Here is an 18663-nt window from a genome sequence, read left to right as displayed (position 1 = left end):
TAAATAACTAAGAATCCCTTGGTAATATTATTGTTATAAATAATTTTAATTTTATTTTATTTTACCTTTTATCTGTATAAATCCTTTTAATTATTAAATCAAAAAGTATTAAATGTTTTTTAAAGTTTTAAGATAATAAATAAATATATTTTATAAAATAGTAGAAAGATTATTAAGACATAACAAAATTCTATAGTTATAGATGGTCGGAATTAACTATGCCCTTGAAATCTTCTACATGTTCAGATTTTATTTTAATTTTTGGTCCTCCTCAGCCCTCAGGGAGCGGTTAGCTATTTTATTTTTTTTAGTTTTTTAAGAATTTTAAATTGAGTGTTAGATGTTCATATGAATACTTAAAAATATTTTTAGGAATATTTTTTAATCAAGTTTTTCAAAAAAAATATTTTGATGGAACGGGTGAGAATCTAAAATTTCCATGAAAGTAAATTTTGTTTTATGATATAAAAATATAATTATACTCCTCAATCATAAATATAATTTATGCTATTTTTTTCTACACACTTTTCTTATTGTAATTTAAATTTTATAAATTTTTAAAATAAAATGAATTAATAGTATAGAAAATTATCAATTGTGATAGTAAAAAGATATTTTAGAAGAGAAGTACTTTTAAAAAAAATTGGTATTTCTAAGAAATAATATTTAAAGTAAACATAAAAATATATTATTTAATACTTTTTTAGGCATACTATATATATTTTAAAATTTTCAAAAAAAAAAAATTCTTATGAAACAATTTAAAAAAAATATAATTTGTAAAAAAAATTATGTATATACTTTCTGGAATTTAATTGAATTATGACACGGTGTTTGATGGGCTTGGGTCATTTGGATGTGGTAGTTATTCGGTTTGGTCTACGTAGATGTCTAGTTAGTCCATTATGGAGGCTGAGCAAATACCCCTCAACATGAGCACGTTACCTTTGTCGTTGGCACTATTTTTCTAATTGTTTTTAAAAACATATTTAATACATTTTTAAAAATTTTAAAAATATTTTAAATAATTTTAAAAATTTAAATTATGAAAAATATTTTTTGTCATTTGAAAATTAATTTTAAAATTGAATTTTTAAAAGTAAATTTTCAGCATATTGGTTTATTACTTAGCAATAAACGGCTATCATTTTTTATGCGCAGAAGCCGAGGCACTCTTTATGGAAGTGATAAATTCTGACTTCTACAAAAATCAGTTTTTATTCTAATATAAACAGATTATTTAATTTTAAAAAAAACTAAATTTTAAAATTCATTTATAGAAATTTTATAATTTAATTTCTGAAATATATTAAAAATATTTTTTTACTAAAAAATAAATTATACAAATAAAAAAATAATACAAATAGCAATCTCGACCAAATGGAGGTAAAATGGACCAAAAACACAATTTGACCAAAAAGGGAAGAGTTGATGACAACAATATTAGCCACTTCCCACTTTCAATATTTACATTTCATAATACAATTGTGGATATTGAAATTTCAGGGTGGAAAATATGTAATCTATATTCAAATACAAGTTTTTATTTTTAAACACTTTTTAAATTATCTTAAGTTAAGACACTTTTAAGAGTTATTTTTCATTACTTTATTTTTAAATATTTTTTTTATACTTTAAGATGATACATATGGTATTTTTATTTAATATTAATTTATAAGATTATAAAAAAATATATAAAAGGATATGGCAAAACTCTTCTTGACAAGGGTCTTATTAATTAGCAAAGACCAAAGCTTAGGAAAGGATAAAAATTTCAACCAAAGAGGTGCCACTTTTTAAGAGGGTTTAATGATCGTATCAATAAATACGTGCATGGATTAATTAGTCTCACTCATATCTTACCAGACCCAAAACAAAATCGAAATCTCCCACTTCAAACTTAGTGTCAAATACATAAATAAATGAAACACACCCATTAATAGATTTGCAGTTTACAGTGTGAATTCTTTAAACATTGTAAGTTGCAATTTTTATATTAAAATCTTATTTAATGTAATTTTATTAGTTTTCAAACACATACTCAAAAGTACATTGAGAGTTGAATTTTAAAGAGAACAGAAGAGAAGGTAATTTTTTAATAAATATTTTTAATTTTATAAATTCTTAAAATAACAATAAAACAATGGATTACTATAAATTTAATGTATTAGTTTTTTATAAATATTATATATATATATATATTAATTTAAAATAAAATGTTTTTAAAACTTAATTTTCAAATATATTCTTAAAATATATTTTTACAATTTTTCTATTCTGTACCAAAAGGATTAGTATGACCTACACGAAAAGAAAAATAAATTAATAATAAAATTTAACATATAATTAATAAATAACTTGTCTCTTAATAATATTCAATGATGTTTACGCTTGAAAAATAATATTTTGTTTATGTAAAAGAGAATTTTTTTTTTTGCTAAAGAAAGAGAATGTTTTTAAATTATTATTAAAAATACCCTTGATATAAAAAAATGACAAAGTACATATCAAAATTTTAACCTTAAAAATCTTTATACATAGTAAAAAACCAAAATAATTGATTTTTTTTTTCCAACACATTTCGTTTTAGGCCAGCAAAGCCTACTTTTTGCCGTCCTAATTAAGATTACAATATACTTAAAAAAAAACCTTTGGAATTTTTTTAATTTTCTCTTTTTAAAAAATATATTTTTTAGAATGTGTGAATATAAAAAAAAAAACATATAAGTGAAAAAATAAAAAAAATTACAATTGTATCTTAAATTTATAAGATTGATCCTTATATTTATCTTAACATTCTTAAATTGAAATAGTTTATGAACCAATCCAACTTGATCATGTGAGTTGGCTTACAATAGGTTGAATTTAACAGTGAACAAATCCAATTTGGTTCACCTTCAGAGTGTGTTAGAAAAATGCTAACTGGTTCAACTCACTAACTCAATGAGTTGGTTTAATATATAAACATTGAAATATAAATTAGTTTAATTTGCATAAATATTTTAATATCTTAAGGCTATTGGATAAATACTATTAATAATAATTTAAATTAAAACTCATAAGTCAGGCCGTATAGTTAATGAATTAGGTGAGACAAGTAAAAAAAAAAAGGTGTTTTATGAGTTAATTATTTTACAATTCAATTAACTCATAAAACACTTCTTTATCGAATTCAGATACAAACTAGTTGCATACACTTTGTAGTTTATACTTTATAAACCCGATGCTAACAAGATAATGTGAGGTTTGAAATCCCTCTTCGAATATACAACAATTTCATAATAGTTAAAATCTATGGAGAATCATTGCTTGTCTCTTTTGCTTGGATGATTAGTTTAGCAACATGAAATAGTTAAAATCGAGCTTTTATTTTATTCGAGTGAGTTTGAATAAGCACTTTATTATATCCATTAACAAACAAAGGTTTCTCCAAGTTTACACATAATAATAGAACTAGTCAAGTAGTGCACCTTGAACATTGTATCTGATAATTGATAGAGAATAAAATGATTGGAAGACAAAGCACATAGACGTACAGAGAAATTAATTAAGAGAGTTTCCACGTAAAGACATCAAACAACACAACAAAAATTATCATGCATTCTCTGTCATCTCTTTGCACACATTTCAGAAAAGAAAACTTGCTAATCGAAAAGAGAAAACTTTATGAGTAAAGTCAATTGGTAAAATATATGTAATGCTCTAATATATAGAGCATAGATTTACTTACTTATTTAAAAGTCTTAATGTAAAGAAATAAATAAACACTTAACATGTCTAAATTGATAAGAATTTTTTTGTTATTTCCGCAATTAGTAATATTCACACTTATAAAGGATGTCCCATGATTTAAAGGTACATGAATGCGTGTGTTAAAGAAAAAAATTTGTAGCATTGTTCGTAATAGAACCGAATTTAAAAAAAAAAAAAACTTTAAACAAGTTTTTTAATTAAAATATTATAATTTTCTATCATAATCGTTGTTAACTAGTCTTTTCTTTTTATCTGTCATTTAAAGTTATTTTATAGAATTTCAAAAATCAAACAGTTAAAAAAAAACCGAGTAGCTACAATTCTAGAATAGTTATTATTTATTAATAAAGAAAACTAATATTGAGTAATACTTTTATTTATAAATAGTAATTTCTTTCTTAATTGTTTTATTTTACCAGTCATTTCAATATTCTGAAAAGATATTAATTTTTAAAATATATTATTATTTTTACTTTTTTTTATTATGTAAAATAAGAGAAAGTATTTAAATGTAACTAAATGTATTGATATATTTATTTAAAGTTAAATTATTCATTGGCTTTGAATCCTTATAAAAGTCTTAAACAATTAATATTTTAAATGGGAGGTAATTTGATCTATCGTAGTAATTAAAGATCCTTAAAACTCCTTCATTGGCACCGACTAATATTACATGTTCACCAAATTAAAGAGCTAAGTCACCCCTTTCAATGGAAGTTACTAATACATGTGGAAATTAAGGAAAGAAACCCCTTTTGTTAAAACCAAACCCACTTGAAATTGTCTCCTTAACGCCAAAAGTATTACATTAATCAACCACATTTGACTTAATTACATTCGAAATTAACATTTGAAATAAGGATCATTTTATCTAATGAATTTTAGGGATAATTATACTTTTAACTTCTCTCTAATTTTAATTATGTGTAATTTTACTTTTTTAAATTTTTAAAAAATAACTAAGGTTTTTATTTTTATTTTTAATTTACTCAAGTTCGGTTCCTTCATTGATTTTTGTTTACTACAAACTTTAAATTTTTAATTTCTATCAAAATTGGGGAGATTTGTATTGAAATTGAAAAATGAAAATTTTTTAAAGGTTTAAAAAATTTAGTAAAAGTTTGATTAAAATTTCAATCTCTTGGGTGAAGTTTAATATTTTAGCTATTTAATTTTAAGCAGAGTTTTATGTAGAATAAAATCGATGAAAGACCATATTTTTTAAATTTTAAAAGTCGAGCAAAACCAAAAAAAAAAAAAAAGTCTAACTTTTATAAATATGTATTTAAATTTAATTTTTCTCAAGACATTAAATGTTATTAATTTTTTATATTTTTTATTTAAAAGTAAAAGAACGCAATTTATTTGGAACAAGAAATATTGTTCTTGAAATCTATACATGTCAATAACATGAGGTTTTCATTAATATTTTAGTGCGCATTTATTAAATTATAACAGTTCCTTCAATTTTTAAATTTAAGATATTAAATATTTTCTTTACTTCCTTTATTTCCTATATATTTTGCTGATTGTTTTAAAAATTTGTTCCTAAACACAACAAAAATTATTAAGCAATAATTTTTTATTAAAAATTATAATATTTAATAAAAATAATAAGTACAAAATTATTATTATTTTTTTCAATTTTTAGATTTATGTTAACGAATGTCTGACATCAGTTAAAAAATAATAAGTTCTAAAAAGACTATTCTTAAAATATTTTTTTCATAAAAAACAACGATATGTTAATACATAAAAGAAGATGAATCCACTAACTAACTCACTTCCAAAATTAGAATTCATTAATATATATATTAAAGATAGATTATGTCTGTCATTTAATATCTCTTTTTTTCACCTACGAAGTAGTGTGTTTATAAAAAAGTTTTAAAAAAATAAATGAAATAAGTACAGTAATATAAATGAAAATATTTTATTCAAAATAGAATAAAATTATACTCTAATCAAAATTTTAAAATCTATATGCATAACTTTAATTAAATTTTAAAAATATGGAAATATTTTCTATTTCAATCTTTTAACATAATGTAGCAAATTAAATCTATAAACCATATTTAGATCCTATAAATAATATCTTAATTAATGATGATAATACATTATATATATATATATATTTCTCAATGCTTCAATTCGAAACCTTTATTTTTTTAGTTCAAAATTTGACTAGCCGTCCTTTTGCATTTGGTCTTTGAAATTGACTATTATAATTAATGGGTTTCACATGGCTTCAAAGCTAGGTTTGTAATCACGATATGATGATTTGACACGAATTGAAACGGCTTACCCACCCAGCATTATTATCATTTTGAGGGGCTAATTTATTTTTCAATTGCCTCCTAACTCGAGAAAACGCCAACAAACACAAGTCATTTTACTCTTCTCGTGATTAATTTGAACATGTCATTTTTCATCTATTTTTGTTTTGTTCATGTGTTAGCAATTGAGGATTGTTAACTGTTCCACACACCAACTTAGCCATAATTAAGTTCATTATGTAGAATCATTAAATTCATCATCGTATAATACTAGAATTCCATCCTCCTATAACTTCAAAGTACATAAGATAAGATTACGAACCTTTTAAACCGCAAAATCATATCTTTGCGATGCCATTTTCTCTATTCATCAACTCCGAAAAAGAAATTAAAAGAAAAAGTTGTGATTGCAAAATAAACTCTAAATTATCCTCGATTGGATAATTTTTACACGAACGTTTAGTTTTCAAACAATAAATATTAATCACAAAATAAAAAGGATAATATATGTATATTTGTGTATGTGGATTAAGATTAAATAATATTAAATATCAAATTTAATAATTTTATTAATTCAATTATTTAATTAAATTTTTTATAAAATAGATCAAGTTATAGTTTAACATGCGATATATTATTTAAAATGTAAATAAATAACTAGATTTATATATATTGTATCTATGCATATGTAAATTATATAAAATTTTATACAAATAATTTATATGACGACATTATAATAATTAACAGCCAAACTAATAAAATTTAATTTTAATACAAAATTATTAAAAGTTGTCATGTTATTAAATTTGACATGCATGTCGTTTGTCCTGATTATGTGTTTTGTGTGGTGTAGTGTAGGATGGCTAGGAAAACAAGGGTCCTCGTACGAACATTTATTTGCAACCTATTAAAATCAAATCAAAACGCAACAATGGACGATTCGCACGTCACTTCCCGAAAGTTTATGAGAATGTATGGTCACTCTTAGCTACAGCCACTACCTTTTATCACTTTTGCACGCATTCGAACTCCAGAAGTTCCAAGTTTAGAAGAACACAAGCATGATCTTGAAGCCACTAGAATCAATAATATAACTTTTCTAAATCCTAAGCTACCATACATATCAACAAAATTCATTGAAAGTTCCATTTTTCTTTCTCCTAGAGGAAGAATAATGCCAGCTTGCATGTATTTACCAAACCAAAAGCTTACTTGCAAGAAACAGAAGCAGAAGTAGATAGATACATCAACTTTGCAAGGTTTGTCAAGTACATACACATCAACAATTTGCAAGGTATGTCACCTTTTACTCTTTGCTTTCAAGTACAAGAGCTTTAATCTTTAAGCCAACCCACAAAACATTTCTTGCTTTGAACCCTCAAGGGTTCCATCACAAAGTATGTGACGCTAGCTAAATCTTATCCAGATATATATCCTTCACATGTTATGTGGAAAATGTAATCTACATATACCCTTTAACAGTTCATTTCATAAAACTGTTTTGTCCCTTGAAAATGATCTTAAAAATAACCATAAATAGGGAATTAAAACCAAAAACCTCAAAAGGTAAAGGCAAAATACAATAATTAATTAAGGCACAATATACATACATAAGATGGAAGGAATATGTAAGATATCCCTCTATGGTTTCCCCCTTGAGCTTTGTATTCCAATGCCGTTGTGCTTCCTAGAAGGTCCTGAAGGTGGAATAGGCATTGCTTTTGGCAAGAAACCAAAGAAATTTGAAGACAAAGCCTTATCCTTAGGCTGCACTTTGTAAACTTGATGAGTGTGTCTAGAGCCATAACTGTGGCCAACAAAATATATCAGCAAAAGCAGAAGCACTAGCAACACACTGAGATGTCTTCTATCCATTTTGTCCAAAGGGAGGGTCCTCAAAAGGGAAAGAAAGTGAATGAAAAAGAGAGACACAAAGGTAGCTCTAGAGAGAGGGTTTGTTAAAAGTGGGGAAATGTTCAAATAGGAAAGGAGAGAAGAAAGGATGGTGCAAGCTACAACATGGTTTCACACATTCTTAATAAATGAAAGGAATTTATGGAGTGCTTGTAGTGGGAAGAGTGGCTTGTTTGTGAAGTATGTGTGAAAGAATGGAAATGGTACCAACAAATGAAGCGCAAGGCCGGTGTGCGCGGAAACATGGGGGGAGTAAATGCAAGGTCATGTGCTTTAAGATTTTACTGTTGGGAGTGATATTATTTGTGTTAGGCTTTTGGTGGCTTGTAGCATTAAATGAGACAACATGAAGCAATAGTAGTACTTTTATGCAATTTAAAAAAGACTAGGAAAGCCTTTATGAGGCCTTGGAACGGGTCCTTAGGGGAGGGAAGGGTGTTCTGAAGTCATTCAAGATGTGAAAGTATAGTTGAAACTAGCCAAAAGAGCATTGCCAAATGAAAAGAAAGGAGAAAAAATTATTCAAAAATTTGATGTTTATGTAAGTATGCAATATATATATTGGGAGCAAAATAGGGCGAGTGTTGTGTGGTTAGGTGAATTTGTGGGCCAACATGGAAATTAATGGCCGACTAAGGAACTGAAAGTCCGAAACTGTTGTGCTAAGTCTCACACAACATGTAAATATGTCCCTCATCAATGACTCGGGGACTAAAATTTATAGGGGGCATTCAATGAGGTGATGTCATGGCTTCACTCTTTCCCTCTTACTACCAATTCCTTAGTGAGAATTGGTTATTGCTCCAACTATGTATATAGAAATAGTTAATAAGCTTATTGAAATGATAAAGTAATTATGTGAAAACATACGCTTGCATTTTTACAAAAAAAAATATATATATTTTTTTATAATTCTCTTAAATTTATAATTGGATAGGGTTACTTATTTTCAATGGAAAGAAAAGATCCCACACTGGCAGTAGATACACACAAGAGGGTATTGATGAATGAGGCGAGTACTGCATGAGTAGGGTAGGCAAAAAAATTGAGGTTTCTTAGACATAATTAAGAGTTGGACAATGAAGTTAGGGGGCCCATGAAATGCACATAAATAAGAAGAATCAGATAAAGTTGGACCCACGTTCTGTGTGGAAACAGAGGCAGAAATTAGGGACAGATTGATGAGAGGGTTGTTTGTGTTGTAATCAGTGCTCGTGAGTTCTTGACAGAAGGAAAGCTCTATGCTCATAGCAGAAATGAAACATGGTTAACCTTAAAAGTTTAGACACTGATGTGGTCTGAACATCTTAAGTGTGTCTATAAAGAGAATAACTTCGTAATGATAAAAGACACACATTACTATATAATTACATTTTTAATTTATAGACACCTTAATAATGTTATCACTTATCAGCTACTTGATATTATTCATTTTTTTTTATCCCTTTTTTCTTGTCGCTTTATATCATTTATTACTTTTCTTTCTTATTCTTATCTTTTTGTAAATGTAGACTCTTCAAAAAATGTTTATCAAACATTTTTCAAATTATTATTGGTGTGACAATGTTGGAAAAATATGTGGGTACGTAAATTGTCTTTCTTCAATAGATTGGAAGCTCTTTTGTTCAATCTGTATTTCATTAATATTAGAAAGAAAAATGGTCTTTTTGTTTCGCCTTTTCAGGAAATATACTTTTTATTTAGAATATATATTTTAAAAATTATAATAATTCTGTGAATTTTTAAATAAGAAAAAATTAATACTTTTCTTGTAAGTTTCAAAGACATTCTGAACTTTGAGAGCAAAATGGATTCTAAATGAGAAGGGGGGTTGTAGAGTTGCTTACATTTTCTTGGCCCAAGCACATTGGACATGATGTTCTTTTACTTACACTTCAAGTTTTATATTTTCCGTGGTAACTTTGTTTTTTTATTATTTATTTTATATAATGCTGCTTAAGTTTACTTGCACAAACAATTGAATTATTATTCACAAATACAAAAAAAAAATATACATATATAAAACATTGTATCTTTTTGCAGTCCCTTTTCTTGCTTTAATTTAGTTTGTTCTTTACAATTTGTTTCCAAAGGGCAAACAAGGTTTTGGAACTTTCCAAACCCACTACTGAAATAAAGAAAACAACAAAATTATTGATACTATAATAGATACTTGTTCTTGTACATATTAGAACTAGAGTTATACTCCACTGAATAATCATCATCCACCCTGTTGCAGTGCTCCGGGATCAATGAGGCGATACTGTAGCTACATTGACAATAATATGGAATATATTCTATCCAAAGTAGATAAAGAAAGAAAAAGGTACTAAATAAATAATTTTCCTGTTACTCACTCATTTCTATTATTCTGGTATCTCTGTTCAAATAACACTTCTTTGTTTCTTCCCTTAAAATTTGGTTGTTCACACATGACATAATTCCATGTTCCTCAAAAAGTCTATTAAATTATTAATCTCCTCGGCGTGTCCCTTTCCCAACACATTTCACAATAATTTGCACTACATATTGATTTACAAGAAGAACATAACATCAATTAATAATAGATATATGATAACATGACAAGAAAAAAATTATAGGAAGATAATTGGTATAAGAGCATAAGAGATGAGATGAAGATCATAACCATTGAAAATTTTGTCTTTCATATTTAGCTGTTGTGCGAGCGCATGCAAGAATTTTATGATTCATTTTTCACCTAGTTTGACCAATGAGGAAAAACAAAAGTAATCTTCAGAATGTTTTATTGTCCTAAATCTTGGGCTCCCTCCATGTGGTTTTGTTGAAATTGGAAGGAAATTTTGGGCCTATATGAATAAATCAATGTGGGCCTATATGATATTGTGGTGGTGACAGCTTATGGTGGTCTAGTGAAGGTTGTGTTGGTGGTGTTATTCAAACAAGAAACTTAAATGATTAATTTAATTAAAGTGATTGAATTCTTCCTTAAAATTTTCATTCACATCATTTACTTTACATGAATATTTTAAGGCAAATGCAGCCATGTGAGTAATGAATTCATTCTTGTGCAATTGTAATTAAAGATTCATCCATGAGTATACGAAGTGTTCAAGTTTACTCCTTTGTGGAAAAATTGTTACATTACTTATGGTTTGAAACTGGTAGTAAAGTTTGTTCTTATTTCTATGATGTTGTATATTTTAAGTTTCTAAATTTGATCACGGGACACATGGTTTGAACCTCTTTTCTTTGTTAAATTTCATGTCATGTTCTCATAACATCAAGTCTTATTCATGATTTGATGATCTTTGCTGGGTTTCGATTTAACTTTCGTCTCCATTTTTTCAAATAACATTTGTAAATTAACTTTCTTGTACCATAAAATTTATAGATTAACTGAGAAGTTATTCTTACTGGTAATCGAATTGTGTTAAATATTCGAGAGTTATTCCATCTTAACCTTTAAGCACTCGATTTATGCCAAATTTTAATGTTATATAATTATTTAAAATATCACTTAATTTTATACTTTAATGTTATTTATTTCACTTAATCTTACATTAAAAATGTATTTTTTTAATAGATCATCTGTACATGTCCACACATATACACGAGTTTTGTTATTTTTTTTTACAATTTTTTAAATAAATTTCCCCTATTTTATAAAATATGAACCCTGAACCCTAAATTATATATAAATAATTTACACAAACATTGAACCAAAGTAAAACTAAAAAATATAAAAAAAATTAATACTTTTTTCTCTGAAAATACAATTTCTTGTCGCAGTCCCGTTCAGCGGGACGGGACGCATTATTTTATGGTAGTAATTTTTAATAAAAATAGAATTTCGTCTTTATTTTGAGAGACTGTCAAAAATTAGGGTTTGGTTTTTCGGGCTGCGAATTAGGGTTTCTGATTGGATCCCCTTCTTCTCCATCAGATCCATCAACTCTATCATCGTCTTCTTCTCTTTCTTCTTGATCTGTCGCCATGACGGACGGCTTCTGGAACCGGCAGCAGGCGCATCTCCCTGCTTCCGGCATGCTCAAACGACCTCGTACCGAATACGGTTCGTTTTTTTTTTTCTCTCTCTTTTTCGGTTCACTTTCTGATGGCAACGCCACTATTTGACATATTCGATACATTTTCGTCCATACAAACATACCCTAATTCAATCGGTATTTGGAACTTCAAAGTTAGGGATTGGAGCTAGGTCTAACATTTGTGTATAATTAATTTGATAGTGGGTTTCATTGTTTTAGAATTCTTTAAATTGACAGAATGCCTCTAATTTTTTTGACCTTTCCTAGTCCGTGTTTGATGTTTTAACGAAGCAAAGGATGGTAGAGTTTGAGTTTGAGTGTACATAGATGCGTTGCTGGACTTTGAGATATACCCTAAAAGTATTTTTATAATTCAGTTTTTAGCAGTTGAGTTCTTGTCTGATTTAATATGTGCAAAGTGAGGTATACTGTTTTTCCTATCACTGGCATTTTTGAGCCGTGATTTTCAAGTAGGTTTGACAGTGTCTGTGTGACTGCCTGGGAAGATTGAATTTCAACTCTAAGATTATCATCCATAAATATATTAATTGGTTGTATTACTTTATATGATTGTTATGCTGGTTATTGCCACCTGCTGTAATAAAATCTCTGGAATTCCTTTTGCTTTTATATATTCTATCACAGTTTTGGCTGCAAAAATTAAAAAGAGAAATTGTAAGGGTCAAAATCATATTTCATATAAATATAGGTAACTTTTAAGGGGTAGTATTTAAAATTTTGGCTCCTTGCTTGCTCCCAATGAATCAACAAGATAGGTCCACCTTTCCCTGCTTCTATACTTTATGTGGATGTTTCTCCTACTTTGGTAAAACTTTGATGGTCATGGCCTTCTTGTTGGAGCAGTTTCAACTCCATAATGCGTGATACTGCAATTGCTCATTAAGCAAAAGGTTGCTTGCGGAATGAAGCTATCTTCCGTTGCACTTAAATCTATTCCCAGGTATTGGCACAGCTGCATGCAGTGTGAAGAATTAATCACTCTGTATTGTGCATGCAGTATGGGAAATGTTGAAGACTCAAAATTTTAAAAATTTGTACGATTCAAATGATGTTAGAATGTCTGAAGATCTTGATATGTTCATTTGATTGATCACTGAAGTCAATTAGGGGCATCCAATTGCTTGAGGTTGGGTTTTATCAAGGTTAAAATGAGGGAATTCGACACCCTGTAAAATAATGGCCTCTATTGGAGGCTGCTGTGATCAGTGGCCACCTACTGTGTGATTTTCCATGTATCATTAAAATCCAATTCCATTGGAGTGGCATACATTGTGGTAGATGAGGAATGTGAAAGGTGGGCATTACCCAAACAAAACACTGAACATTGATCCAAAGCACTTCTATTGCATAATGGTTTATAACACTGTTTAAATACAATTTTAAGTGTGAAATGCTTTGAGGTGAGGATGTCAGATGAGATAACCAAGTTGTATAGGCAGTGGGAATAGTAATAGAAACTAAAACAGATGTGGAAGTTAGAAAATGAAGGTATAGTATATGAGCAAGTTGCCTTGTTATGTAGCTCAACATTGTGAAACTGATAGAGCCCATTTGAACTGAGAACTGTCTAAAAGTACTTCACAAGTGTTGTGACATTTGACAAAAGAAGTGGGATGAAATTGGAATTTCGAAGTAAGCAGGCTTCCTTGCAAATTGACTCACTAATAAGATTTTTGGTAATGGATGGGCCTAGAAGTAGATTATCGAGGACGAAGGTAGTTTGTGGCTTTAATGGTAGATTTAAACTTGGGAGTAGCCAACAAAAGTCAGTCAGACCTTGTCCATTTCCTATCAGGATCATATCAAAACCTGATAGGGCAAAGCTTTGGAGGAAATTCCACAGGTCTCATACTTACACTGTGAGTGGCATGAGAGTCTGGAAACCATGCTTGGGTGGAGTGGAAAACCCTTCAAGTTTTGTAACTTGTAAGGCTTGAGGTATGGGCCTTTGTTAAGATATGCATGGAGTTGAATGGGCTGAAGTGGTACTAAACTGACAGACTTGTTACAGAGTATATGATGCAGTAGAAATGTTCCCAAAAATGGGTTCATCGTGGGGACTGGGTGTTGGTGATTTGTAGTCCTTGAGGTTTTTACTGCTGGGCAGAATAGTATGTTGAAGTAGGGTTGAGTGAAGTAAATAAGCTTGTGCTGGATTCAGAACTAGGTTGGTTGAGCCACCAAGTTGTGATCAAATAGATGATAGCTTGTCATGGCATCACGATCAAACTTGACATAATTGACACATAATTGAGCCTTGAAAAACCACTGGAACTTCCAAAAACTCCTACATGACTGGGTCAATCACCACTGCCTGCCTCAAGAAATGTGCCTTGTGACCCATACACACTGGGCTTGGGGTAAAGCAAGCTCTATTTAGCACCATATCCAAGTGATGGCAAGAAATTTTGGCTTGATTCACATTTTGACCAAGTGGAAAATGAGCTGACAATGGATATGTTGGTATAGAGAGCTGAATGTCCAAAGCTGCAGCATTATCCTTTGTAAAAATTTGAGCTTTGTTTTAAAAAAAGTGCATTAGTGGTATTTGTACAACCCCCGCCTTTGTTGCACAGTGGCAAAATGGAGAGAAGAAAGAAAAGAAACTGTGGGAAGAAAGAAGTAGGGTTAGGGTTTTCAACTTTGTTAAAAAATGAAATAGGCAACTTTGCTCCTAACCCCCTTCCTCTCCCCAAATGGTGCAGTTTTGAGGGCCAAAACTGTTTTTCTTTTTATTTTTGCTTCTCTGATGTGGAGCTATAGCGCTGCAAAATTAGGCTGCAAACGAAAAAAGGCAACCCTATTGAAGTTCATAGGAAGCCAACAACTGCTCTGCCACATGCTTCTGTGAAAGTGCTGTTTGTATTACGGGGCATGTGCTATTTGGTTGTCTGATTTTTGCTAGTATCTATTGAATTTATTAGGTGTATTTTACAGTCAGTAATTAGCAATGTTGGGATAGCTATGGTAGTGTATACATTTTTCAGATTTAGCTTTTTTAGCTAGGGAATTGTAATACTAGATTCTGTTGCATTGCAGATATGTCACCTTCTGGTCTGTCTCAAGGTAATGAGATGCACAATTATATTGCTCGAGATGATGACCATACTGGCCAACGAATGCTAAAGGACACTAAGACACTTGGGTCTGCTTATGACCGCTACCTTCAGAGTGCAGGGGTAACATCTTAAGCTGTTTTATATCCGTAATATGTGTGTGCGCATTTACTTTCCCAGCTTGTTTGCTGAAAACTTTCTTCCTTTTTTATCATGAAACAGCTTACTTCATTTAATTCTGGGGAAGCCAGTGCAATTGGTAGTGTTGGATTGGCAAGGGGTGTTGGTGGGTTGCCGAGCCATTCGCTAGCTGATCCTGCTGTCATGGGGCATCCTGGTGGCGGTCCTGATCTTGCACGAAATGGGCGAAGTGTCAACTATGGTGGTCAGTTACCAGTAGATGCAGTTTCCAGGCCTGGACCTGAAACAGTACCTCTACCCCCAGATGCTTCAAGCACTTTATATGTTGAAGGTCTCCCATCTGACAGCACGAGAAGGGAAGTGGCCCGTATCCTTTTAATTCTGAGATACTGTTTAGGAATTGTATCATCATGTTTTCAACTGTCTCCCAAGCTTCATTTATTTTAATATAGTTATTCAAGTTCCTTAATCTCATCTTTAGATATTTTTCGTCCTTTTGTTGGATATAGAGAAGTGAGACTTGTGAGCAAAGAATCTAAACATGTAAGTGCACTGTTTTCAACAGTTGTCTGCCTGTCCTCTTTTGACGTGGTTTGTCACTGTTCTACTTATTGGTTGAAAATTCCATTATCCTCTTTATGCTGAAATGCTTGCTTATTGCAGCGTGGTGGAGATCCTCTGATCCTTTGTTTTGTGGATTTTGCAAATCCAGCTTGTGCAGCAACTGCCCTGAGTACCTTGCAAGGTATTACTTCTTGTTGCCTGCTGAGATACAAGGAAATCAATTTCATCTTTTGATTGTGCTAGTCATCTACATAGGGAATCTTCTAGGCATAAGGTGACTTGGTGGAGGTTGTGAAAATTGAAGACTGTCCTTAGGTTTTTGACCATCTGAACCAAGACGTGGTTATTAAGTTGTCATGAATTTTGTAATTATAATTTTGAATCATAATGGAGGGAAAAAATTTCTAAGTCACTGAAGTGGAATTTTATCAGTAAAATTCCATATAAACAATTATAGCAGTATTATATGCTCATCTAACTGATAAAATTATTCAATATTCCACTAAACTAGAAGGATTTGAACTTGGAAAGTGTTAAATCAGTGTTACTCTAAATATCTATATGCAAGTTACCTGTTATGAAGAGGTTTATTCAAACTGTTACTTCATAATAACTGAAATTAGTGCCAACTTACATGGTTTTGTTTGTTTTCCTCTCTCGCTTAGAAGTACATAAAATTAACAAATACAGAGATATCCTTTCAATTAACTATCCACATCATTGTTTTCATCTCTTTTGAACTTATCACCATCCTGCTCTCTAGTGTCTTCCTTCTCTGTTCAAATGATCATCACTGATAATGTATTCCTGTCCTCTAATGGTGTGGCATTGTCAGTTTATTATGAAAATTTTTTGATGTCACCTAAGTTCCTAATTCTTTAAGTCAGCTGTGCCTGTGTTCCTGATTATCTTAGTCACTCACATCATAGGACTTGAATTCAATGATAAATGATTTTTCACATAATTATGTTCACAAATTTCATGTTATTTGCTGACATTGTGGGTGGGTGACAGGTTATAAAGTTGATGAACTGAATCCTGAGTCTAGTCACTTGCGGCTTCAGTTTTCTCGGTTTCCTGGTCCCAGATCTGGACCTGGACCTCGTGGCAAGAGGTGAGCTGGTTCAACCTAGGGCATTTAGGTTTTATGCTTATCATAGTGTGTTACGATCTTCCTTTATCATATACATGCAAATCTAGAGTCTCCCTCCTGGCTACAATCCTAATTTGAGCTCGTGAGGTGCACATATATTAACAGGCTGAGATCAAACTACAATTGCATTTGAGCATATCTAACATGGAGATTTTTGGGATGGTCCTAGTCAGTTTACCGTGTTGTATAAATATTGATAATTTTGTATGAACCTATTGTCTTATTGTCGTTTGCCTTTAGTTTCCCAAATAAAAAGGTATATTTTGTTTTTTGTTTTCAATAATATCTATCCTGGTTGTGTGTGCTTGTGGGAGCTGTTGTAACCTCTGTTATTAAACCACGGAACACTGGTGGTATCTCGCATATATGGTTAGGAATTGAAATTAAGAGTTCACTTGCTAAAGTGGCAATTGTTATTAGCTTGGCTTCAATGATGCCACGGTTCACAGCTCAAAAAAGTCGGAATATGATAGGTACCCAGATTGATCTGGAGGATTGTGTTTCTCTTCCACCGCCCTAACCTTCTTTCATCGGTTGGATCCAAAACTGTGATTTATTCCGAAGAGGTGTATGGTGTAAATTGGTAAGTTCCTACCGTTGAATGTCTACAAGGATTCGTTTTCCTATCGAGAAAGAATTGTTGGACCCTTTAACCAGGTTTTATCATGTTTTTAGGTCTCATTTTTCATTTTTATAAATTTATTTAAAATCTATATGCTAATTATTAATATTGTTTATGATGATATAATATTGTCCAAATACCTTTATACGTTACCACTATATATACATTAAATAGACGAATAAAACAAGTCACTTTTATGATAAAGTGAGGAATAAATGTTATTAGATTTTATTATGAATGGCTGATACTAAATATACAAGTGGTGAGCTTTTTAAAAAAAAAAAATTCATTTTTTAAAAAAAAAATCACTTACTTTTAAGAACATTCTAATCTTAGTATTTATGTGAAATTGTTCAATTTGAAATTATTCTTTAGCGTGACCTACTCGGATACAGTTCACATACATGGAATTTGTATACGTTGGTGTATGATTTATCGTCATAATATCATGTATAACTTTATATAGAATATAATTTTAATCAATTCATCTATTGAATTATAGGCATTCATTATGATTTTTTATTTACTTTTAAAGTATGCATAATAATTTTAATGTATAATTTGTAGAGATGATCTTTATAAAAACTTTTAACTGAATAATATTTTGTAATTATAAAAAAGAGCCTGAATTGTTAAAAAATATTTCAGTATTTAAAATTACAAGTGTCTGTCAATTTTATTTGGGAAATGGTGAAAAAAATAGTTATTTTAGTCTCATTAATATCTGTTACTTCATCTAACGATATATTTAATGCGACAGATTATGTTTTAATGTATTGCATACGTGACATGAAACTTAGTAGGAATTCACTTAAGGAGTTATGTGCTTGCTGCATTCAATTCTCTGATTTCTCTCATTGTTTCCCGTTTGAGCCAGAAGAAATCCCTTTAGGCTATGTTTGGGAAGAAGTTTTTAGAAGGGAAGGGAGAATATATTTTTTAATTTTTAATTAAAAAATTATATATTATCTATGATGGCAAATGTATTATTAATATATTAAATTTTTATTAATATATTAATTTATATTTTTTATTTTAAAAATATTAATTTTAAATATATCTAATTAAAATATAAAATTTTCCCTTCTCTCCCAAATTCTTCTTCTCAACCCCTTAACAAATTCTTTTAATACTT

The 18663-nt window shown here is 29.8% G+C and overlaps 1 protein-coding gene across 2 annotated transcripts; it reads left to right on the top strand.

Annotated features, from left to right (window-relative positions):
• The first annotated feature begins 11776 nt into the window (after positions 1 to 11776).
• LOC113872265 (RNA-binding protein 2-like) lies at positions 11777 to 17384 on the top strand. Of its 2 annotated transcripts, none has more exons than XM_027509689.1 (7): positions 11777 to 11997; positions 15032 to 15171; positions 15271 to 15556; positions 15671 to 15732; positions 15853 to 15934; positions 16768 to 16867; positions 17281 to 17384. In XM_027509689.1, the coding sequence occupies exons 1-7, from the start codon at positions 11919 to 11921 to the stop codon at positions 17285 to 17287; spliced, it is 756 nt and encodes a 251-aa protein (XP_027365490.1). In that variant the 5' UTR covers positions 11777 to 11918; the 3' UTR covers positions 17288 to 17384. The 2 variants fall into 2 exon arrangements, with proteins under 2 accessions (XP_027365490.1, XP_027365489.1); XM_027509688.1 differs by having other exon boundaries at positions 15268 to 15556.
• Positions 17385 to 18663: the final 1279 nt, after the last annotated feature.

Source organism: Abrus precatorius, unplaced genomic scaffold, assembly GCF_003935025.1.
Source record: "Abrus precatorius isolate BTA unplaced genomic scaffold, Abrus_2018 Scaffold7, whole genome shotgun sequence".
In the NCBI taxonomy this organism is placed as follows: domain Eukaryota; kingdom Viridiplantae; phylum Streptophyta; class Magnoliopsida; order Fabales; family Fabaceae; genus Abrus; species Abrus precatorius.
Note: the sequence above shows the minus strand (reverse complement) of the source record. Positions and strands in the feature narration are given on the sequence as shown.